Source organism: Astyanax mexicanus, chromosome 24 (assembly GCF_023375975.1).
Source record: "Astyanax mexicanus isolate ESR-SI-001 chromosome 24, AstMex3_surface, whole genome shotgun sequence".
NCBI classification, from domain to species: domain Eukaryota; kingdom Metazoa; phylum Chordata; class Actinopteri; order Characiformes; family Acestrorhamphidae; genus Astyanax; species Astyanax mexicanus.
In genome coordinates, this window is record NC_064431.1 from 2782673 (window position 1) to 2808505 (window position 25833).

Genomic DNA, 25833 nt, shown 5'->3' on the forward strand with positions numbered 1-25833 from the left:
CAAATAAACAGTTTTCAAAAGAAAAATCTGTGAAGATTGACATCCAGCAAAGTCTTTTTTTTATTACAGTTTTGTTTACTTAGCTTTGATTAATTTAGTTAGCTTGTGAATCTTGTATTTTACTGAAAGATCAAGAATCCAAGCACACATATATCAACACAAATCTTGCACAAACTGCTTTTTTTTTTGTGTAAAATTTGGGTATTTGGGTTATCCGAATTTCATGGGAGGCATAAATAATGTCATTAGGCCGCTTTAATCGGGAGATCGCTGGTTAGAATCCCCGTCATGCAGCTTGCCATCAGCTGCTAGAGCCCTGAGAGAGCACAGTTGTCCTTGCTCTCTCTGGGTGGGTACAGTACAGTAGATGGCACTCTCCCTTTCCCCTCATCACTCCTAGGGTGATGTGGATCAGCACAAGGTGGGCTGCGTCTGTGAGCTGATGTATCAGAACCGAGTCGCTGCACTTTCCTCCAAGCACAAATTCGTAAAAAAAATTTAGGTGCATATCTCTGGTGTGGGACATCTTAACAGTAAGGTAGCACACTACACTACGCCAGGCAAATTAAGGGTAAATAAGGATAAATTAAGGGTAAATAAGGATGAATTAGGGTACATAATAATGCCTATAGCCTCTCTCCTCACAGACTAAAGCACAGCTTTCTAAACTCGCACATCAACAGTAAGAGAATCATTTATCCGCTCTGTGTTGATCTGCTAAATGGGAGCCGATGAGTCAGGATCGATGCAGGAATCAGACGCTGTGTGAATGACGGGACTCGCTGACGGGACGCTGACAGCAGCAGCAGGAATAACTCACTTGCAGGACTTGTGGGAGCAGGGCTTGAAGATGGCTGATATGGAGTGTGCATAGCAGATGGGACACAGGTCATCTTCACAGGTCGGCTGCAGAGAAAAAGAACGAGAATGAGGGAAAACGTTGCGTACACATTTTTACTAAAACTGATTTTAAACTTCACTTCTATATTGCATTTTGTGTATACATCAGCTGTTTCTATTTCTACTAATGTTCTACTCATACTTCGGTCCCACTTTATAATAAGTGTCCCTAAGTACTATGTAGTTACATGGTAACAATCCATGTAACTACAGTGTAACTACTGAAGAAGTACACATTGTTACAGATTAACTACATAGGTACAGGTTATGTAATTACACATGTGTATTAAGGTTAATTTTGACTTGTGTAAGTACACACGTGTACCAGGGGGAGTGTACTTACACAAGTAATAGAGCACATGTACTTACACTTGTGTAACAATGTGTGTGTACTTACACATGTGTAATAGTGTGTGTGATAAGTTGAGTGTAAACTTATCCAACAGATATTGTCTGATATGTAATTAGGGCTGATTGAGTGTTTTGAAAACTAAAATATTTTTTTAGATTTGATCATGGGAAGAAAAGGATGTCAGCATATCATCCCCTCAGGGGGAAAGTACTCATTGATATCCAGCACATTACCTTACTTTGTTAGCTCACCTAAAGACTCCACTTATGTTCATTCAGAACAAAAACCTACAGGTTTCCATCTTATAAATCAAATCATTAAACACTCCTTCTTTTAATATTTAATGTAATGTTTAACTATACTTAAAATGTAATATAATTAAAATGTTTCTAACCTTTATCTAGTTTTAATGGTATGATTATGTTGCCATCACATTATCAGGGATCAACCCCTCTATAACCTTGCAGATCTATAACAGCAAGTTTCAGCAAACTGAATTGTAAAGATAAAACTCCTAAATATCCTATTTATTACACTATCCCAAAAGCAGTACTCTGATTAACAACCTGTAATTTACCAGTACTTACATAATAACTACACAGGAACATTTTAAAGTGTAACATTAAAATCCTATATAATAAATATTTTTAACTTTGGTACATGTATATCATATTTAACAGCAATGTACTTACACAGTACTTACACAATAACTACACAGGCACATTTTAAAGTGTAACATTAAAATCCTATATAATAAATATGTTTAACTTTGGTACACATATTTCATATGTAACAACAACGTACTTACACAGTACTTACACAATAACTACACAGGAACTGTCCACTTATTTTAAAGTGTAACATTTAATGTACTTACTGTGGGATATATATGTTTAACTTTGGTACACATATATCATATGTAACAGCAATGTACTTACACAGTACTTACACAATAACTACACAGGAACTGTCCACTTATTTTAAAGTGTAACATTTAATGTACTTACTGTGGGATATATATGTTTAACTTTGGTACACATATATCATATGTAACAGCAATGTACTTACACAGTACTTACACAATAACTACACAGGAACATTTTAAATTGTAACATTAAAATCCTATATAATAAATATGTTTAACTTTGGTACACATATTTCATATGTAACAACAATGTACTTACACAGTACTTACACAATAACTACACAGGAACTGTCCACTTATTTTAAAGTGTAACATTTAAAATACTTATTTTCGAATAAATGTATTTAGGTTTGGTACACATATATCATATGTAACAGCAATGTACTTACACAGTACTTACACAATAACTACACAGGAACTGTCCACTTATTTTAAAGTGTAACACTTACTCTGACAGATCTGCGTTGGATTATAGTATCCTAAATAGTAATTTAACAGTCACTACCTAATAGATCACTTTATGAAAGTACACAATCACAAACATACAGAACACAATAGAAATGTTTATCCAATGTTTTAACAATAAAATTATCATGATAAAATAAAACATTTCCAATGAACCTCTATTTCCCTACAGCAAAAACAAACAAAAAAAAAGCTCATGAATTCATGAGGCATGAATAAAAGTTCAGCATCCCTGCTTGAAGAAGCTATCTTATCATTGGAGACAATACACCTCCCACTTGTCCAACACCTGTAACACAAAGGAAAAGAGAAGTTAGAGATGATGCAAAAAAAATAAACATTTTTTGGACAATAATGCACAATTATTCATGATTTTTTCCTGTCAGGTATTAAGGATCAGTAAACTCAAGTGGTGTACAGCGTTACAAAGGAGTTTATAAAGGAGCAGTATCAGCATTAGCTAACTGTAGCACTAGTTTTTTCGCTGTGCAAAGGTGCGTCATTGCTGTTTTAAAACAAGCTACATGAGATGACCTGGTAACTAATATCGGCCCAGCCTACCGAAACATGCAAGTAAAGGTGACATTAAAAAAACTAGACAAATAAAACTAATGAAACTAAAGGTTTGGAGGACATGACCTGTTTTATTTGTATTCAGGAACATGTGGATTTTAAAATGAAGTTCAGGATAGAGACAATTTTATAATTTTATTTGTTATATTTTGACATTAGCAGATTTTTTTTTTTTTTAATTTTCTATTACAATTACAATTACATTTTTCAGTAATGTTCCTTATCAAACATGAAAGCTTTTTATGTAATGACTAAATAGAAATCCACGAGATTTAGTGGTGTAATGCTAGGCAAACAATTAACAAAAATCCCGGCCTGTTAATCTACATAAAAGTATAAAATTGCAAAATTTTCAAAACATGAACTACATCTCACATCATCTTTTGTGCACATTAATTAGATCAATTTGATAAAGGAGAGATCACTTGAAGTAGAGAAATGTCACATCTGGTGCTGTAGGCACTTCTGTTCCTTCCACACTGAGCTCCAACGGAGGTTTTCAGTCTAACAACTACACTACCCAGAACGCACCACCCGCTGACATCACACACACACCCACTCACGTGACACCTCACCTGCTTCCTCCAGGAGGCCCGTAGTATTGATTACCTACCCTATTTAAGGACACTGCGCGCACACACCTGTGTCGCGTATTGCCTGGTTTCTACCACTTTACAAAGCGTTATTATTCTGTGATTGTTTTCCGTGAATGACCTTGCTTTTTGTTCTCGACTTCACTGTGGATTATCTCGTGTATTACCTCCCGACTCTGATATGGTCTTAGCCTCCAGGTATCTGTTTGCTGGCGTTATATGCTTTCTGTTTTGACTATCCCTGGACCCTGTGGATTTTTAATAAAATCTCAAAACTGGTTCCGTGAGTGTCTGTATTCCGTCCCCATCATGACAAGAAAGCTCAATTAAGTAGAAACATCCACTAGATCAAGTTTTTAGTTTGGACAAATATGAATCTGAAAAACTACAAATAAATGCTTTTTTATATAAAAAAAATACACTTAAGTCTAGTTTGCTTCTAAAAAGAAATGGTGAACAGGGCTGGACAATATGGCAAAATGTAGTTATTGTATTGTGGTGGATATGTTTTCGATAGCTGGTTATAAAGGCAGGTCTCTGAATGAAAACACACAGATCAAACCCACACTGCAGCTAGAGTCAGTTAGCTTAATTTTGGAATTGGCTAGATAGGGAGTCCAGGTTTAAGAAAAAATAAACTATATATATATATATATATATATATATATATATATATATATATATATATATATATATATATATATATATATAATGTTCAACTTGCCCTGATGTGCCTGATCATTTAATTTTCAAATTGTGTTTATTAATTTGGGATTGCAGGACTGTGATCTATAATGAACGAAAATTAATTTAGCTAACTAGTTAGCTAGAAGCTGGATGTAGTGGATAGCCATAATTTAGTACAACACTGTATGTTGGTAGTTTAAAGCAGTTTTTAAACCCTGGACACTGCCCTAAACTGATTAGCTAAAAAAAACAGTCACTGAGTTTACCTGTTATCCCTTAGCCCCCTATGGAGCTTCATGTTTCTCCAGCAGTGTGTTAGACACATCATACCACCACTTACCTTATTAAGTGCATTTATAGAAAGCTCTATAATATGTTGTATAATACAATGCTGTAATCTGACTTCTGTTCATTTGTAGTTCACAGTAAGACCACATGTCCTGACTTCTGCCAAAAATCTCTATGAAACGAAAAGTTACTTTCTTTTACATAAAAGGACACCATCGTAAGAAGTGCACTTAGAATAAACAAATTAAAAGCACAGGACCCAATGCTTCTAAGTATTTTTTAAGAGTGAAGAAAATGTAAATATACAACATATATTGTTATATTATTTTAAATATTAGGTGATAACTGATCAATTTTAATAATATTAATATAAACAAATTTTTTTCTATGTAAATGTAATGTGGAGTAACATAGAGTAACTTAGGTTGTTAAGTCACCTTTACTTGCATGTAACTAATAATAAACAGAATACAGAAAAAAAATATATTTTTTGTGATTAAAAGTAATTGGGTGTCTGCCAATTGGGTGTCCCCCCCCCCCCCCCCCCCCCCCCCCCCCAAAAAAAAAATCAAGCCCGCTCCTATGCCCTTGTGTGTGTGTGTGCCAGCAATGAAGTAGCTAATTACATTCATTAGAATTAATGTCCACAAAATTAATATATAGTGAGTGTTTTATGTAAACATTATATATTTAAAAAAATGTTTGGGGTTATATTACACCAGCCAACTAGTCCAGTGTTTTAATGTTTTGTGTGGGCTGATTAACTCACCTTTTTCCTCAGCTGCTCTGGCAGGCATCTTTTTCCTTGCTGGTCTTGGAGGGGCCATTTTATGAAGCATTAGCAGCAGCAATCTAATGTAAACATGCAGGAACATTTACTCTTATTTCAGACAAAGTTCCAGACTCAAACACTGCAGCTTCTCTCCTCCACCGTCAGCGCGCGTGCACACACACGCACACACACACACACACACACACACACGCACACGCACACACACACACAAACACACACACACACATACACACAAGCGCGCCCGCGCGCGGCTCTGCTCGCAAAAACCGGGGAAATATCGCGTTGCCTCAACAGCCAATCAAATCCGTCCGTGCTCATCCAATCAGTGGAAAATACCGGGAAATTCAAAATCCAAGTCCTCCACTAAGGCGCGCGGATCGTCAGATAAAAGCGAAAATAACAGAGTTAACGCGGATAATGCTGATATATTTTAAAGTACAGCATACGGTGGTTTGTTTAATTCACTGCTTTAAAAACGGTAAAGGAAACAGACGACTAATTAATTGGTTTTGTAAGTAAGGACTGCTGTACAGAGATCCGCCCTGCTCCTGCTCCTGCTGCTGCTGCTGTGGGAGGAAGATGAAGCTTCAGCACACTGCAGATCAGACGGGCTTAAACGGTAAGATCTTTCATACACTATCACAATTACACATTACAGCATTCTACACAAAATACTGCTTTTAGAACTGCAAGATTCTTTTTTTTACTGGCTAAATTATGCTATAACATAGTTAATATATTGACTGAATGAAAGTGTATAAATTTAAAGTTACAAAGTTATAAAGGTACAGCGTATTATTATTATTATTATTATTATTATTATTATTATTATTATTATTATTATTATATTGTTTTATTGTTTTATTATTACATTTTTATGGAAACAAAAAAGGCAACAACAGTCACATTTTCCATGAACAATGCACTGTACTAAATGGCTCTAACTAACTTTCTAACTACTAAAGATTTCCTCCATAAAAGTAAATCTACTAATGTCAAAATATAACAAATAAAATTATAAAATTGTCTATTTCCTGAACTTCATTTTAAAATCAACATGTTCCTGAATACAAATCAAACAGGTCATGTCCTCCAAACCTTTAGTTGTATTAGTTTTATTTGTGTAGTTTTTTTGTCTATTTTTAAACCTGCAGAAATTGGGTTGATTCCTGTTACTGATTTGGAATTATTAAGCTGAGTAGAGAGAAAACAAACCCTCACATTTTCACAATATAAATAACTTACTTCACTGCAAAAATCACCTACACCTTTAGCCCGTATACGGGACAAGGCATTATAAGGGTTATTTTACACTAAAGCCATGTTCTTGCATAAAGTTTAATGTCTAAAGCAAAGTTCTCTTTCTCCAATAGAAAAACCTGACAGCTATCTGGACAGCTATCTGGACAAAAATATAAAATACAGAAAAGAGTGAATATTAATATAAATGAGAATGGGTGTGCAAACCTATATGTATATAGAGCTCTGGAATAAAATTAAAAATGAATTTAATAATAAAAAAAAAATTCTGAATCAGTTTCTGAGTAAAATGAACATTGTTGTTTTATTCTATAAACTACAGACAACATTTCTCCCAAATTCCAAATAAAAATATTATCATTTAGAGCATTTATTTACAGAAAATGAGAAATGGCTGAAAAAAAAAAAGATGCAGAGCTTTCAGATCTCAAATAATACAAAGAAAACAAGTTCCTATTCATAAAGTTTTAAGAGTTCAGAAATCAATATTTGGTGGAATAACCCTTACTTTTAATTACAGTTTTTATGCATCTTGGCATGTTCTCCTCCACCAGTCTTACATTGCTTTTGGATAACTTTATGCCACTCCTGCTGCAAAAAATCAAGCAATTGATTATATTCCATAGGTTTTCATTTTCTTTCTCTTATTTCTTTCCAGAGCTGTATATAGTACCAGTCAAACGTTTGGACACACATTCTCATTAATGTTTGTTCTTTATTTGAACTATTTACTGCGTTTTAGATTAATATCAAACACGTTTGCAGGTAGTTATTAGACAAAAAAGTGTTTGGTTTTCACAAACGCTTGATACAAAAACTCAACCCAAGTGGTTTGGGATGATTTGGAGCTCAGATTGTGTGAGTGAGTAGAACTAAATGAAAAAAATTACATTTTCAGGGCTTTCAGAAAACAAAGCATGGTTCAGCATTATTTATTTGTAATATATTTTTCAGGTGTATGTGGAAATGGATTATATGACGTGTATTTTCTGTTCTATGTTCATAAATAAGGCGCAACATATTGTAAGCGACAATAGTAAGAAACATGTAATTCAGCATGTATTGCTGCTGGGAGCGATTCAGCGAGAATTAAAAAATGCTTTTTTTAATTCTTAAAAAAAGCATTTTCTTTTAAAGTCAAACGAGTGCTGGATGTTAATCTACACAGATTTCTCTCCTGAAATTTGTTTTTTGAACGTAGGTTCTAACATTTACTAGCACTAAGCGCTACTAACGACTGCTGAGTGTTTCGGTAGGCCGGGCCGATATTAGTTACCAGGTCATCTCATGTAGCTTGTTTTAAAACAGCAATGACGCACCTTTGCACAGCGAAAAAACTAGTGCTACAGTTAGCTAATGCTGATACTGCTCCTTTATAAACTCCTTTGTAACGCTGTACACCACTTGAGTTTACTGATCCTTAATACCTGACAGGTAAAATTCATGAATAATTGTGCATTATTGTCCAAAAAATGTTTTCTTTTTTTTTTTGCATCATCTCTAACTTCTCTTTTCCTTTGTGTTACAGGTGTTGGACAAGTGGGAGGTGTATTGTCTCCAATGATAAGATAGCTTCTTCAAGCAGGGATGCTGAACTTTTATTCATGCCTCATGAATTCATGAGCTTTTTTTTGTTTGTTTTTGCTGTAGGGAAATAGAGGTTCATTGGAAATGTTTTATTTTATCATGATAATTTTATTGTTAAAACATTGGATAAACATTTCTATTGTGTTCTGTATGTTTGTGATTGTGTACTTTCATAAAGTGATCTATTAGGTAGTGACTGTTAAATTACTATTTAGGATACTATAATCCAACGCAGATCTGTCAGAGTAAGTGTTACACTTTAAAATAAGTGGACAGTTCCTGTGTAGTTATTGTGTAAGTACTGTGTAAGTACATTGCTGTTACATATGATATATGTGTACCAAACCTAAATACATTTATTCGAAAATAAGTATTTTAAATGTTACACTTTAAAATAAGTGGACAGTTCCTGTGTATTTATTGTGTAAGTACTGTGTAAGTACATTGCTGTTACATATGATATATGTGTACCAAACCTAAATACATTTATTCGAAAATAAGTATTTTAAATGTTACACTTTAAAATAAGTGGACAGTTCCTGTGTAGTTATTGTGTAAGTACTGTGTAAGTACATTGCTGTTACATATGAAATATGTGTACCAAAGTTAAAAATATATATCCCACAGTAAGTACATTAAATGTTACACTTTAAAATAAGTGGACAGTTCCTGTGTAGTTATTGTGTAAGTACTGTGTAAGTACATTGTTGTTACATATGAAATATGTGTACCAAAGTTAAACATATTTATTATATAGGATTTTAATGTTACAATTTAAAATGTTCCTGTGTAGTTATTGTGTAAGTACTGTGTAAGTACATTGCTGTTACATATGATATATGTGTACCAAAGTTAAACATATTTATCCCACAGTAAGTACATTAAATGTTACACTTTAAAATAAGTGGACAGTTCCTGTGTATTTATTGTGTAAGTACTGTGTAAGTACATTGCTGTTACATATGATATATGTGTACCAAAGTTAAACATATTTATCCCACAGTAAGTACATTAAATGTTACACTTTAAAATAAGTGGACAGTTCCTGTGTATTTATTGTGTAAGTACTGTGTAAGTACATTGCTGTTACATATGATATATGTGTACCAAAGTTAAACATATATATCCCACAGTAAGTACATTAAATGTTACACTTTAAAATAAGTGGACAGTTCCTGTGTAGTTATTGTGTAAGTACTGTGTAAGTACATTGCTGTTACATATGAAATATGTGTACCAAAGTTAAACATTTATTATATAGGATTTTAATGTTACAATTTAAAATGTTCCTGTGTAGTTATTGTGTAAGTACTGTGTATGTACATTGCTGTTAAATATGATATACATGTACCAAAGTTAAAAATATTTATTATATAGCATTTTAATGTTATGCTTTAAAATGTTCCTGTGTAGTTATTATGTAAGTACTGGTAAATTACAGGTTGTTAATCAGAGTACTGCTTTTGGGATAGTGTAATAAATAGGATATTTAGGAGTTTTATCTTTACAATTCAGTTTGCTGAAACTTGCTGTTATAGATCTGCAAGGTTATAGAGGGGTTGATCTCTGATAATGTGATGGCAACATAATCATATAATTAAAACTAGATAAAGGTTAGAAACATTTTAATTATATTACATTTTAAGTATAGTTAAACATTACATTAAATATTAAAAGAAGGAGTGTTTAATGATTTTTATTTATAAGATGGAAACCTGTAGGTTTTTGTTCTGAATGAACATAAGTGGAGTCTTTAGGTGAGCTAACAAAGTAAGGTAATGTGCTGGATATCAATGAGTACTTTCCCCCTGAGGGGATGATATGCTGACATCCTTTTCTTCCCATGATCAAATCTAAAAAAATATTTTAGTTTTCAAAACACTCAATCAGCCCTAATTACATATCAGACAATATCTGTTGGATAAGTTTACACTCAACTTATCACACACACTATTACACATGTGTAAGTACACACACATTGTTACACAAGTGTAAGTACATGTGCTCTATTACTTGTGTAAGTACACTCCCCCTGGTACACATGTGTACTTACACAAGTCAAAATTAACCTTAATACACATGTGTAATTACATAACCTGTACCTATGTAGTTAATCTGTAACAATGTGTACTTCATCAGTAGTTACACTGTAGTTACATGGATTGTTACCATGTAACTACATAGTACTTAGGGACACTTATTATAAAGTGGGACCCATACTTCTACTAATTATTTGACTTTTACTAATTTTCTGCTTACATTTCTAATTATTATATTTTCACATATTTTACCTTATCAATTGCCTTTTACTGCTGCTGGCTGTTTTTACTTTTACATTTTTTTCTACTTTTCTACTTAATTTTCTCATTGTACTTTTATTGAGTTTTCATTTCAAGTCATTTTCTATGTGTAACCCTTATTTTTTGTATTTCCACTTTAACTGAAATTCTATTTCTACAGTTCTTTTCCTTGTACTTCTACTGAGTTACAAACTGATTTTCTATTTTATGTCAGTTGTAGAATGTAAAAAAAAATGTATGTCAAAGTTGGTTAATCACAGATATGTGAAGAATGATGCAGGGCTATTAGCTCTTTAATATGGGAAAAATTTGATGCTGGACACATTTATTGTAGCTATCATGCATAAATCTTATATTTCAACTTTTGCTATTTTTCACTTTTTGACAAAGTGTGAATCTGGTAGTTGTTCCTTATTCCTTATAAGGGTAAATTAAGGGTAAATTAAGGGTAAATAAGGATAAAGCTACTTTGTAGCTATCATGCAAAAATCTTATACTTCCACTTTTGCTATTTTTCACTTTTTGACATAGTGTGAATCTGGTAGTTGTTCTTTACATTTTCTCAGAAGTTTAAGATAAATAGACCACTAAAAATGCTCCAAAATGACTTGGAATAAAGTCTTTTTACACTGACTTTCATTAAAAGTTGGCATAAAAGTGATAAAAATGAGAAGAACCATCATGTGAAAAAATAAGGAAATCCCAAAACACAATAAACATTAAATATACAGCTCAGAAAAAAAAATGAGATCACTTAAAAATGATGAGTTTCTTTGATTTTACCAAATTAAAAACCTCTGGAATATAATCAAGAGGAAGATGGATGATCACAAACCATCAAACCACCAAACTGAACTGCTTTTTGAAGTTTTGCACCAGGAGTTAAGCAGCATAAAGTTATCCAAAAGCAGTGTGTTAGACTGGTGGAGGAGAAGAACATGATGCCAAGATGCATGAAAATTATGATTAAAAACCAACCAGGGTTATTTTTGGCTTTTTTTTTAGCGTTAAAAATAAGTATTATGATCTCGCTTCTAAAAATATTATGTCGAGTAGAGCATTATCCCACTCTAAAATGCTAACACTGCTAATAATGTAGGCAAAACCAGGGGCCACTTAGCATTATGGAAATGCGATCATGCTAATTGTTCCCCTCCGGACTTTAATTCTCTGTTAAGAACATTAGCACGTTTTGTTTGGGAGATGTGCTGCTTTGAGCTGTGTAATAAAGCGAGAGCAGTGACGTGACGTAAAGCAGGAAGGTGACCTTCAGGGCATCACTGATGGGTCATAGTGCAGAGTGCGGCGAGGACCCTGACCCGGCGCCATCAGAGAAACGGCCTGAAGTGCTCACAGCCCTTTCATTTTAATCAGGACCCACTAAACTCCAAGCTTTCCATTAACATCCTAACCTCTCCATATCAAACATTATCATTATCTGTACATTAACAACCGCAGCTGACAGGATGAGGTCATCCCTCCACTCGCCTTTCAATTTAAAGAACAGACTCGGCTCTTAAACTGTCCTCCAGCCGCGAGCGAGACGCCGCCGAGAGACACTGAGTGTTATAAAAGATGAGGAATGATGTGAGGCTATTAGCAGTTAGTCTCTAATATGGGAAAATATTGATTTATGACAAATATATCTTCCCTGTAATGCTAAAATCCTGTATCTTTTTACTTATCAACACGCCATCAAACCAACCAAACTGAACTGCTTGAATTTTTGCACCAGGAGTAAAGCAGCATAAAGTTATCCAAAAGCAGTGTGTAAGACTGGTGGAGGAGAACATGATGCCAAGATGCATGAAAAAAAAACTGTGATTAAAGACATCGACATAATAGGAATCTGGTAGCTGTTCTTTAAATTCTTTCAGAATTTTTATTACATCTTTGCAATAAATCAGAGTCATTTAATTTTGAGTACCAAATCCCGATCCGATACTTTGGCAATGCAGTAATGAAAAAAAAAAAAAAAGGTATTATTGAAACAAAAGTGTAAAAAAAATAACTATTAAAAAATAAACAAGTACTGAAGAGTCACATAGCTAACTGATTATCACTTGAATATGCATCGCTTCTTAAATAAATACACTAAAAATGTCACACACCAAAAAGTTCTGTGATTAATCATAAGATTTAAGATTATTATTATTATTATTTTTTTCAATGCTGATATTTCCCTGTATGTTTATGTGAATTATGAGGAATGAGTGTAAATGCGTTTTTTAATTATTAATTATTTATTTATAAATTTAATTATTATTAAAACAACACTATGAAAACAAATTTTATACAAAAAAAACAAGTACTGAATATCCATATAGACAATTGATTTCTATTTAAATATGCATTGCTTCTTAAATAAATAAACACTCAAAATATCATAAAACAACAATTCTGTGATTAATCGTAATTAAGATCAGGATTTTTTTTTAAATGCTGGTATTTTCTGGTTTTTAATATTGATGTTAATTATGAGGAATGATGTTATAATGAGGTTATTAGCAGTTAGTCTCTAATATGGGAAAATATTGATTTATTTTTATGACAAATATATCTTTCCTGTAATGCAAAAATCTTGTGTATGAATCTTTGATGTTATTTTTTTGGCTTTTTTGATATATTAATTAATCTGTCAGTTTTTCTTTCATTTCAGAGACCAGTATAGGTTTATGTTTCAGTAAAATGAACATTGTTGTTTTATTCTATAAACTACAGACAACATTTCTCCCAAATTCCAAATAAAAATATTCTCATTTAGAGCATTTATTTACAGAAAATGAGAAATGTCTGAAATAACAAAAAAAGATGCAGAGAAACAAGAAAACAAGTTCATGCTTTCATGCATCTTGGCATCATGTTCTCCTCCACCAGTCTTACACACTGCTTTTGGTTTTGGATGGTTTGATGGTTTGTGATCATCCATCATCCTTTGATTATATTCCAGAGGTTTTTAATTTGGTACAATCGAAGAAACTCATCATTTTTACTTGGTCTCTAATTTTTTTCGGAGCTGTATTATATACATATTTGGAAAAAAAGGCAAAGGTTTTGATTGTTATGTATTATGTAAAGAATTCTGTTTATGTGACTGTATGCACAAATAGGTCAAAAATGTGACATGCTGATTGTACACTGAAATGAAATATTAATGATAAAAAAGCACTGATTCAGTTCACACCCCTGGGGGTAAAATAACGCGTTTAACAGTAATTCAGAAATGTCACACGGCTGACAGCATCCATAAACAGAAGCTCAGGGCCTTAAGCAAACACACATTTTATATGCTAGTCTGCGCAGCATCACGGACAATTTACAGCTTCTGATTGCTCATCTGTCAGTCTGGCTGCGTAACACTGAGCTGGAATATTTGGGGGTTGGGGAGGAGGAGATGGTGAGAGGCTGGATGAGGATCCAGACACTTACTGTCACCTCCAGCATGTAAATGTGCTCTGATTTGATCTAAGGCCTGCATCACAGCTCTCTCAGCAGTGTGTGCTGTCAGTTTTTATGGAGCCGGTTGTGGAATACTGAGCACTGGAAGGCATTGTAGCAGTGTAAACTAATATTCGTAAAAACACCCAGTGCACTGAAGTGAATGAGGTTTTCAAGTGAGGCCTAGAATTCATACTGACCATTACAGAAGAATAAGTGTGCATGAAGTGGCCACTGAATACAGTACAGTAGTACTGCTATGTGCTCGCTGCACTGAGCGAATTGATGTACTCTCAAAATGGGTATCCAGTTAGTGTACTGATACTGTACTGGACTGAGTGGTGTACTTACTCTCTTGAGAGGGCTATCTGGTTAGTGTTAAGACTCACTGGACTGAGTGATGTGCTTACTCTCTTGAGAGGAGTATCTGGTTAGTGTTGGGATACTCCCTGTACTGGACTGAGCGATGTACTTACTCTCTTGAGAGGGGTATCTGGTTAGTGTCGGGATACTCCCTGTACTGGACTGAGTGATGTTCTTACTCTCTTGAGAGGAGTATCTGGTTAGTGTTGGGATACTCCCTGTACTGGACTGAGTGATGTACTTACTCTCTTGAGAGGGGTATCTGGTTAGTGTCGGGATACTCCCTGTACTGGACTGAGTGATGTTCTTACTCTCGAGAGGAGTATCTGGTTAGTGTTGGGATATTCACTGTACTGGACTGAGTGATGTACTTACTCTCTTGAGAGGGGTATCTGGTTAGTGTCGGGATACTCCCTGTACTGGATTGAGTGATGTTCTTACTCTCGAGAGGAGTATCTGGTTAGTGTTGGGATATTCACTGTACTGGACTGAGTGATGTTCTTACTCTCTTGAGAGGAGTATCTGGTTAGTGTTGGGATACTCCCTGTACTGGACTGAGTGATGTACTTACTCTCGAGAGGAGTATCTGGTTAGTGTTGGGATACTCCCTGTACTGGACTGAGTGATGTACTTACTCTCGAGAGGAGTATCTGGTTAGTGTTGGGATATTCACTGTACTGGACTGACTGATGTACTTACTCTCTTGAGAGGGCTATCTGGTTAGTGTTAAGACTCACTGGACTGAGTGATGTGCTTACTCTCTTGAGAGGAGTATCTGGTTAGTGTTGGGATACTCCCTGTACTGGACTGAGTGATGTACTTACTCTCTTGAGAGGGGTATCTGGTTAGTGTCGGGATACTCACTGTACTGGACTGATTGATGTACTTACTCTTGAGAGGAGTATCTGGTTAGTGTTGGGATACTCCCTGTACTGGACTGAGTGATGTACTTACTCTTGAGAGGAGTATCTGGTTAGTGTTGGGATATTCACTGTACTGGACTGACTGATGTACTTACTCTCTTGAGAGGGCTATCTGGTTAGTGTTAAGACTCACTGGACTGAGTGATGTGCTTACTCTCTTGAGAGGAGTATCTGGTTAGTGTTGGGATACTCCCTGTACTGGACTGAGTGATGTACTTACTCTCTTGAGAGGGGTATCTGGTTAGTGTTGGGATACTCCCTGTACTGGACTGAGTGATGTACTTACTCTTGAGAGGAGTATCTGGTTAGTGTTGGGATATTCACTGTACTGGACTGAGTGATGTACTTACTCTCTTGAGAGGGATATCTGGTTAGTGTTAAGACTCACTGGACTGAGTGATGTGCTTACTCTCTTGAGAGGAGTATCTGGTTAGTGTTGGGATACTCCCTGTACTGGACTGAGCGATGTACTTACTCTCTTGAGAGGAGTATCTGGTTAGTGTTGGGATACTCACTGTACTGGACTGAGTGATGTACTTACTCTCGAGAGGAGTATCTGGTTAGTGTTGGGATACTCACTGTACTGGACTAAGTGATGTACTTACTCTCTTGAGAGGGGTATCTGGTTAGTGTTGAGACTCATTATGCTGAGCTGAGTGATAGACTCTCTATCAAAAGAGTGGTATCTGATTAGAGTTATGATTGTCACTGTACTTGACTGAGTAATGTACTTACTCTCTTTCTTGAGAGAGGGGTATCTGGTTAGTGTTCTGATACTCACTGTACTTGACTGAGTAATGTACTTACTCTCTTTCTTGAGAGAGGGGTATCTGGTTAGTGTTCTGATACTCGCTCTACTAGGGTGAGTGATGCACTCTCTCAAGAGGTAAATGGTTACTGCTCTTAGAGACAACAGCTTGTGGCATCTGATATGATATTTTATAATTCCTTGAATTTTTCATAATGTTTTGCTCTTATTTGTGAAGAAACTGAGCAAAAAAAAAAAGACTTTGGCAAGCATGTTGTGTATAAAACCAAAACAGCTTTTAAGAGAACACAGAGGAGGGCTCGAGTTAACAGAGGTTCATCGTCTCCTGCAGTACGTTTCTGCCAAACTGATTAAAAAGTGTGAGAAATGAGGAACGTGAGGGTTCAGCGAGATTTAGCGAGATGTTCCAGCGCTGAGTAAATTACTCCAGAGTTAAGACACTTATTCATCTTGAGTTACGCTCTTGCCAAAGTCAGCAGGGCTATCAGTTCCTCAATAACTTTTCAGAGCAGGAGCTCAGAGTGACTGCACTTCTTTGTTGTTTTTTTATGTCGTTTTTTCCACATGTCCTTTCAGTCTCAAAGTCAAACGAGTTCCTCAGGGACTGATTGGGTTTCTGTTTGGTGTCTGGACCGGGGCGGAAGAAATACAAGACCCTTCAGAATCTCCTTCATTCCCAAGTTCTTTCTCTCTTCACTCGTTACCTGGACGTGCCAACGATGTATATCTTGTATCAGGATAATGGAGAAGTGGCAGAATAGGATCGTTTATCTCAAGTACGTTTGAAAAACAGAGTTTAACCTTGAACGTGGTTGCATGGCTAAATTGGAGCAGCCCGTTTGGCCAATCTTCATTAATTGCACATTGCACCAGTAAGAGCTGTAAGAGTGTGAAGGTTCTATTAGCAGGGTAAGAGCACAGTTCTGCTCTAAATATTGCAACACACACAGCATTATGGGACACATACCAGAGTTCAAAAGAGGACAAATTGTTGGTGCACGTCTTCCTGGAGCATCTGTGACCAAGACAGCAAGTCTTTGTGATGTATCAAGAGCCACGGTATCCAGGGTAACGTCAGCATACCACCAAGAAGGAGCAACCACATCCAACAGGATTAACTGTGGACGCTGTAAGAGGAAGCTGTCTGAAAGGGATGTTCGGGTGCTAACCCGGATTGTATCCAAAAAACATAAAACCAGAAAAGCAGAATTCAATGTGCACCTCAACTTTCCTGTTTCCACCAGAACTGTCCGTCACCACAATCAATTATTATAACCCCTGTATATCTATATATAACTGTTGTGTTGGGATTTCTCCAAAATTGTAACTATAAAGAAAAAATGCAAAAAAAAAAAAAAGAATAATTTATTCTACGTCATTGTGAAGCATTTCTATTGGTCCATTCATCACGAAATTCTGGCACAATGTGAACAATCCATCCTGTGTCATATCCACTATTATTATAATTCAAATGTGGAAAATGGCAAACATATCCAAGTTTTTTTTTTTTTTATCCAAGATTATACAAGTTTATACGTTTTTTTTTTATAATAATATGAGCTAGCTTTGTTTATTAAGTTCCTTATTTCAGTTTAACCTCATTAAACACTTTATTTTAACTATTAAATTATTATATATTTTTATTGTAATTACATAAATAAAAAAAATTCAGTCCCTTCAAATTGAAAATGCTTGACAGCATTGAAAATAAAGGTTACTCTTAATTTATTACTGAGCGAATAAATTAATTCCTGCCTAAATTTTTCAATATTTTAATATTTTACTGTTTTTTTTTTTTTTTTACTATAACCCAATTCTCCAGTTCTGAGATTTGTGGCTTTCTTTTGTAACATCATGTCTATTCTGGCATCTAGAGAGACTCACAGTCACTGATCTTTAATATGAATTTATATTAATTTAAATTAATTAGAATTAATAAGGCTTTAAAAAGAGATGATCATGGTCAAGGTCTTTGTCCCCTTTTCGCACTGAAGCCCTGTATTATTCTGCTCATTTATCATGTTGAGTTTCTTTGACTCATCTCAGGGCCTTTTGTCTCGAAACACAAAAAAGAGCACAAAGACAATTCAAAGATAAATTTTATAAATGGTGAAGACCCTCAGAACCCCCTGAATCCATATTCCTCACCCGGAAGAAGCAGCGCTCTCAGCATTAATCTCAGCTGCCAACGGACTGTAGTTCACCCATCGCTTCTGGGTTTTGAAGCATCATTAGGCAAAACCTAATATGAATATAAAGCAGCAGCTGCCGGGTTATTGATAAGTGATGGTGGGCTAAGTTGATTAATTTATTAACTGAGTATTCGGTTGCCAGTATCAAGGGCTGGTGGGGTGACTCTTCTGACTATTTCCCCTTTTCATATCACTTTTGTTCATTTTTCAGACTTTTAATTTTTCAGACTTTTAATTTTTCAGATTTTTCATTTTTCAGATTTTTCATTTTTCAGATTTTTCATTTTTTAGATTTTTCATTTTTCTGATTTTTCATTTTTCAGATTTTTCATTTTTTCAGATTTTTTTTTTTCATTTTTCACATTTTTCATTTTTCACATTTTTAATTTTTTAGATTTTTCATTTTTAGATTTTTCATTTTTAGATTTTTCATTTTTCAGACTTTTAATTTTTCAGACTTCATTTTTCAGACTTTTAATTTTTTTCATTTTTCATTTTTTAGATTTTTCATTTTTCAGACTTTTAATTTTTCAGATTTTTAATTTTTCAGACTTTTCATTTGTCAGACTTTTCATTTTTCAGACTTTTAATTTTTCACATTTTTCATTTTTCAGATTTTCCATTTTTCAGATTTTTCATTTTTCAGACTTTTCATTTTTCAGATTTTTCATTTTTCAGACTTTTCATTTTTCAGATTTTTCTTTTTTTTCATTTTTCACATTTTTCATTTTTAGATTTTTCATTTTTCAGACTTTTCATTTTTCACATTTTTCATTTTTTAGATTTTTCATTTTTCTGATTAACAGGCACATTTTAATATCAGACAAATATAACCTGACTAAATATAAAAAAAATATATAAAAAATAATTACTAAGGTTGCAATGCTATAATTTCACATGGTTGCCATGCTGTCTCATGTGGTGTTTTTCAAAGTGGCTGCTATGGTATTACAAAGAGCTTTCTTGATGAATTATAAAAGTGTAGCTATGTGGTTGATATGGTATTTCACGTGGTTGCTATGGTCTGTGAAGTGATCTTTCGATCTTGGAGACATGAGATTTTGTTTCAAAAACAACAATATGAGTTTTATTTTAGTAATAGAATAACATCAGCCACATTGACTGAAATTGAAATATATTTGAGTTCTCATAACTTAATTCAAATATATGTTTACAGATAATGTACTGCCCTACAACAAAAAGAGCCAATCAGACTGCTGGTTGTGCAGCCAGGAAAAGCTGCTGCAGAGTGCACTGACTTGCCTATAAGGACTTAATATATAACCTGCCGTAAAACTATAAGAGTAATTGGATGATTAAACAGCATTTTAAAGAGATTAAACCTGATTTCATTCTGCAGCTACGTAACGTGCTAAAGTGCAGAGTCCAAACTAAACTGATAGCAGTGTTCAGATCCTGGTAGGCTGCACATATTTCTGAAAGGTGGCCTTCAGGAACTCTGAGAAGCTTTTTCTCAGACTCCATCTGGCTCAGAGGAGTGGATCAGAGCTCTTTCTTTAAATAAAGAAAGTTAGAATGATTGGAGGGTTTTGGTCTGTGGAGATATGACTCAGAGGGCTCAGGGCACCAGTTGGTTGTGTGATGGTGGTGAGATAGTGGTGAGAAGTCGAGGTAAAAGTGCTTTAGCCTCAATTCCTCAACAGGGATGCAGCAGATATGAATTAAACAAGTTTAAGGATGGGGTAATACTGATGCAATTAGAGTTTAGATTCTCTGCCTGTTTTTAAATTCTATTTTTATCCTATATAAAGCTATGATGTGATCATCACAATACGGCAAAGTAAAAAAATTGCTAAAAATGCTAACAATTAAAATGTTCGTTTGTCCATAAAATGTTTTACATGCTTAAACCTTATTAATTATATTAGATTAGAGCAAAATCATTGTAAATTAAGTCATTGTTCTTGGTCTATTCCAGTTTAGTGATTGTGCACTGTAAAGCCGTCTTGCTGTTTTTTTGTGTGTTTTAGCTCTTAGGCTAAAAGCTCAATATAAAAAAAAGTTTGGTTAGTTTGTTTAGAAAGTGTTTTATATTCTTAAACCATGTTAAATTATATTAGATTAGAGGAAAGTCATTCACATATCATTCTTGTAGCCTAATTTTGTGGATATTCTTAATAAAACATGCTCTTAAATAACAGGTCTATGCTTCTTCAGTGTTGCAATGCTACTTAACATCACTCTGAACAGATTTCACTCATTCAAACATCCTGAAAATGTTTTCAAAAAGCACAGTTTTAGTGCTGCTTTCTACTTACTTTCTACTTTTAAAAAATGTTGGGTTTAAATCATGCTCGGGCGCATGACAACAGTTTATGTGTCACCCCTGGCACTCCCACACTTATCCATCTCTACCTGTTACCTCTCTACTACGATACCCAGGATGCACCACACACGAAGACTCTAACAATCACATGACACTGCACACGGCACCTCCAGGAAGCACCTGTTTACTGGTCTATATAAACCCCTCACTCCACTTCACCTGTGCTAAGTGTTGATGGATTTTCCTCATACAACACGTTTCTCTTTCCGACCCTGTTTGCTGTATTTACCGACCTTGATTTTGGGTTGCTCTCTGATATTGCCTTGTCTGTGTAAGACCCCTGGACTGTTTTAAGGTGTAAAATTGACTTTGGGTGTAATAAAACATGATAAAGAGTACTAAACTTTGTCGAATAGCACACATCCGTTCTCCTGTAGCTTTACGAGATCCTGTATTTTTTAGCAGCTTCTCCAAACATGCTTTAGAATGGACGATGTGGGGCTTATTTGCAGATAAATCTGTTTTTACAACATTATCCAGGCTCAAAGTAGCTACACATCTCATTGTTAGAATCTGGAGAGCCCTGACATATAAAACAAGGAAGTAAGAGATTTAAAAAACACTGTTTATGGTTTTAATACGTTTTTTTGTGCTTGGTTTTAAATGCCAGGGCTCTCCGGATTCTACCAATGAGTTGTAGAGCTACTTTGAGCCTGGATTCTGGTGTAAAAAAAGCAATTTATCTGCAGCGGCAAAATATGCCCCATATACATACACTGGATCAACATGGGTAAGTACTCTTTATTATGTTTTACTTCACCAAAAGTACATTTTACATGCGAGTTCTCCTTTAATCGTGTATGGTATGTTTTCTCTCCTTTGCTGCTGTTTACTGGTTTTGACCCTGATCGTTCTGACTACCCCTTGTATTGTCCTTTTTGTCATTAGAGCCGTTTTATTGTGTCTGAGACCTGCCTTGCTATTACATTTGGGTGGGTCAGGTCTGATTTTACTGTTCAGGAACATTGCTAGCAACGCCTAGCGGAATAATCCATCAATAAGCAATTTAATGTTTAATACGGTGACTTTCATTACTGCTGAAATATTGATACAGACGGATTATGACTGAAAAAGAGAGAGAAAAATATAAGAATGCATTGTTCACTATTGTTCTCCTGCCTATACAGAACATTTATAACAGCAGATGCTTTGTGGAAAATCCAGTTCACCCCCTACCACAGCCCGTCTGCCCCCCTGTTGCCCAGCAAATGGCACCAGATCATCCGATCCTGAACCGCCGGGAGTCGTGACCGGTTTCCAACCCGAGGCTGTCAGAATTCACTGTGACTCACATGATATAAGCCCTAGTGCTGCCAGTGTAATCAGAACCGGACAGGGAATCAGATCTAACAGGCTTACATTTTTACCAAGGACAGTGTTTTATAATGCAACAGCCCATTAATGTAGTGCTTTAATTTATTACTGATATTAATTTATCTCTAAAACCTCAACTTTATATGAAAAAGAAAACAAAACCTCCCAAAACTGTAAATGAAAATAAATGTAAAAAAAGATTTTAGTCTAGTTTAATGAGAAATTTGGAGCATTTCTGTTGATCTATTTATCAATACTTAATTTTTGAGTCAGTGTTATGAAAAACTGACAAATTTAAATGATGTAAAAAAGCAAAAAAAAAAAAAAACATTAAATACATTACACAGATACTAAAGACTGCACTTTTATACTTCCTTTTTTAATTTATATATATATATATATATATGTATTGCTATATCTTTCCTTTTTTGTAACTTTTGTGTACCATGTATACCTGCTGCTGGATGTCCAGAATTTCCAAAATATTTCCAAGACCAATAAAGTGTCTGTCTTTGTGTCTGTCTGTCTTTCTATCTATCTATTTTTAATTCATTATTTTAAGCCATGTTTTGCTCTTAAACTACTGTTCTAAACGTCCATACACAATTAGGCCTGCCACAATACTTACATTTTTGACTAGAAAATATAAAGTATAATACAATATATAGTATGATAGTACATATACAGATTATATATTATATGGACTTCCATATGATTTGCTGATATGGATATGTCCATTTGTGTTTTCTTATGTGTTTCTTTATATATGATTGAACTTCATCAGTATTTTAGCTTGTTGTGCAACGACCATACAATGTCCATACCCACAGACTAGACTACAAAAAAGCTGCATTAATCTCCAAAAAAATCTTCCACATCAGACACCAGAGCCCCGACCCACTAAAATCTACAGTTGGAAATTCGCAATTTCGATCATTTTAGTTGAGAACCTCAGACAGTACACAGCAGGGTTAGCCAGCAGACTTCTTCTGAGGGAGGGATCTGTACCTATTGTCCGTGTCAAGTCAGCAAATCAGATGAGAGAGATGTAAGAACTTTTAAATAATGAGTTTTGTGCATGAACTAGCTTGTGTTTTGCCATTTAACAAACACTCTGCATAAACATGAGGGTGTGGTCAGCAACAGCTTATTTGCATAAAAGTGACAGAGCCCTTAAACGGCTCATTCTGAAAGTGACTGAAACTGATAAGAATAGAGCTGGTGCATGGGATTTTTTTTTTTTTTTACTATTTATCTTTATGTAAGAGATCTTTTCTTTATAACTTGTTTAAAATGTAACATAAACAAGAAACTGAACTGAATTTAATGACCTGAATGTCAAAAAAAAAAAAATCTAAAAAAATAAGAGTAATAAGAATAAGAATGTAAGACGTGGTGCTGCAGATTCATTTCATATTACTGCTCCTCTGTTTTACAGCCGGAACAAAGCGCTGGACTGCTGGATTATTCAGGGGCAGAGGAAGCAATACTTTCACTTCGGGAATTAGATCCATCTCACAAATACACTGTGAGTCCGGGTTCCCCCCAGAAAAACTCAAACACAAATTCAGACTGAAGGTCCACAGCCCGACTCCCCCAGATCTAAGCTGAAGCAGACACACTGCATATAAACCAGTTTCAACCCCATGAACCCCAGAGTTATATTAGAATTTTACATTTTAAAACCTACTATTTATTACAAATTATTCAGTCTTATTAATTACTTACTACACAGACTGAGACTATTCAATACGTGGTGACTATAAAAAAATCTGAGAATTATTATACATAGTAATTATTTAAGAAGTTAATGATTCAGTATCTACTAATTACTATTAATGTATTTATTATCCAGTAGCAACTAACTGTCCAGTATCTACCCATTAAATGCTCTACAAATGTTCTCCAGCTCTGGAAAAAAATAAGAGATCACTTAAAAATGATGAGTTTCTTTTGATTTTACAAAATAAAATCCTCTGGAATATAATCAAGAGGAAGATGGATGATCACAAACCATCAAACCTTCAAACCAAACTGGACTACTACTGAATTTTTGCACCAGGAGTAAAGCAGCATAAAGTTATCCAAAAGCAGTGTGTAAGACTGGTGGTGGAGGAGAACATGATGCCAAGATGCATGAAAAGCACTGTGATTTAAAACCAGGGTTATTTCACCAAATACTGATTTCTGAACTGAAACATTTTTATTTGGAATTTGGGAGAAATGTTGTTTATAGTTTTTAGGATAAAACAATAATGTTAATTTTACTCAAACATAAACTTATAAATAGCTAAATTACTTACTATTCAATACATACTATCTTTTAAAGTCTATGAATTGTTTAATAAATACTAATAATTCATAAGTTACTGAAACACTAATATGCAAAATAAAAACAGTTTGAGGTATGTGTTGTACATGGCTACAGGATGAAAAAATGGGTTAAAAAATGGGGGTTTTAAGGCTGAAGGGTTAAATGTACTAGCTTGCTTTGTTTATTAGGTCTTAAAGCGAAAGCTAATTTCATGGAACCGTAGCCGAGCTATTCGTTGCCAGTGGCTGGGCATCTTATAGAACCCAAATTGGCTGCTTTCCTTTTGGAAGCGAATGATGGCAGTGGCCTCTTTCTTTATGGCCAATTGGACATCTGAATTATCATGTGGTGGATAATTGCGATCCGTTCCAAAACGCATTCTCTTTAAATATGTGCTCTCGTCCAAGTGCACCGAGGCACGGAACAATGTGGCATGGCTGGAAAACCTATATGTGTAATCGGCTTATGTGCAGAAATATGATTTTACTGTGTTTCTTTGGCGTATGGTTCTTTGCAATTGGTCCCTCTATTTTTCATTTATTTTCTTTTTCTCTTTAATTCATGCATTAAACTCCACTAGACCCAGACCACTAAACCACTACTGGGACTTAAATTCCTCCCCGAATCCAATTTAATGTGTCTGCCTGTCCTGAACCATTACTCCAGCTGTGATCTTGGCTACAAACCTGTGTCAACTGTGCTTACGCCGGCTCAATTTGTGGCAGGTCTGGCAGCCAGGGTTTCTGCAGGTGAGGAATCACGCTGTTGCTCTGGGGGTTTATCGCAGTGGGAGGAATACTAGCTCTCACGTCGGTGCTGAACTTTTTACAAGCGACCTTTCCTGTGATGAGCAGCAATCGACATAGCAGGAGTGATATATTAGAGCGAGCAGTAGGGGATTCACAGACCTCCTGACTAGAGGTCAGTTCTGAAAGTCTAGGATTGTGATAAAAGCATGGAAACGACTTGCAGACAAGGCATTTTCAGCCCAAGGAGAATGGCAGCTGAAAGTAATTCATGTTCGTGCAGGCTGTGGTCACAACTCTGGGGATGGTTCCTGAGAGACCTAGTTAGAGCTCAGTTCTGAAAGTCCAGAATTGGCGGGGAAATGTGTAGCGGTGGCCTTCAAAATGCAGACAAGGCAATTTTAGCCCATGGAGAACGCTATCTGAAAGTAATTGATGGGCAGGAGGTGGTCGCAGCTCTGGGGATGGTTCCTTAGAGACCTTCTAGTTGGAGGTCAGTGCTGAATACCTACAATTAAAAGGGAAAAGCATGGATGTGGCCTCCAAAACACAAGTGCAGATTTTCAATTGATGGAGAACTGCATCCCAAATGTTCCAATTTCCAAACAGGAGGTGGTGGTCACAACTGGGAAGGTTTCTGAGAGACTGCCTAGTTGGAACTGAAGGGGGAAAAAATGGACAAGGTCTTCAAAATGCAGACGAGG

At 35.2% G+C, this 25833-nt stretch overlaps 1 protein-coding gene and 1 long non-coding RNA gene across 2 annotated transcripts in view; one reads left to right on the plus strand and one right to left on the minus strand.

The window, feature by feature from the left end:
• LOC103030667 (E3 ubiquitin-protein ligase RNF123) overlaps positions 1–25833 on the minus strand; it is a 587096-nt gene that overhangs the window by 386476 nt on the left and 174787 nt on the right. Inside the window, exon 38 of the mRNA XM_049471875.1 lies at positions 821–906. Coding sequence (XP_049327832.1) covers positions 821–906 — 86 coding nt within the window. The remainder of the gene's footprint in view (positions 1–820; positions 907–25833) is intronic.
• Positions 5981–9081, plus strand: LOC111195847 (uncharacterized). The gene is made up of 2 exons (XR_002651861.2): positions 5981–6195; positions 8365–9081. It is a non-coding gene; the product is annotated as an uncharacterized LOC111195847 (long non-coding RNA).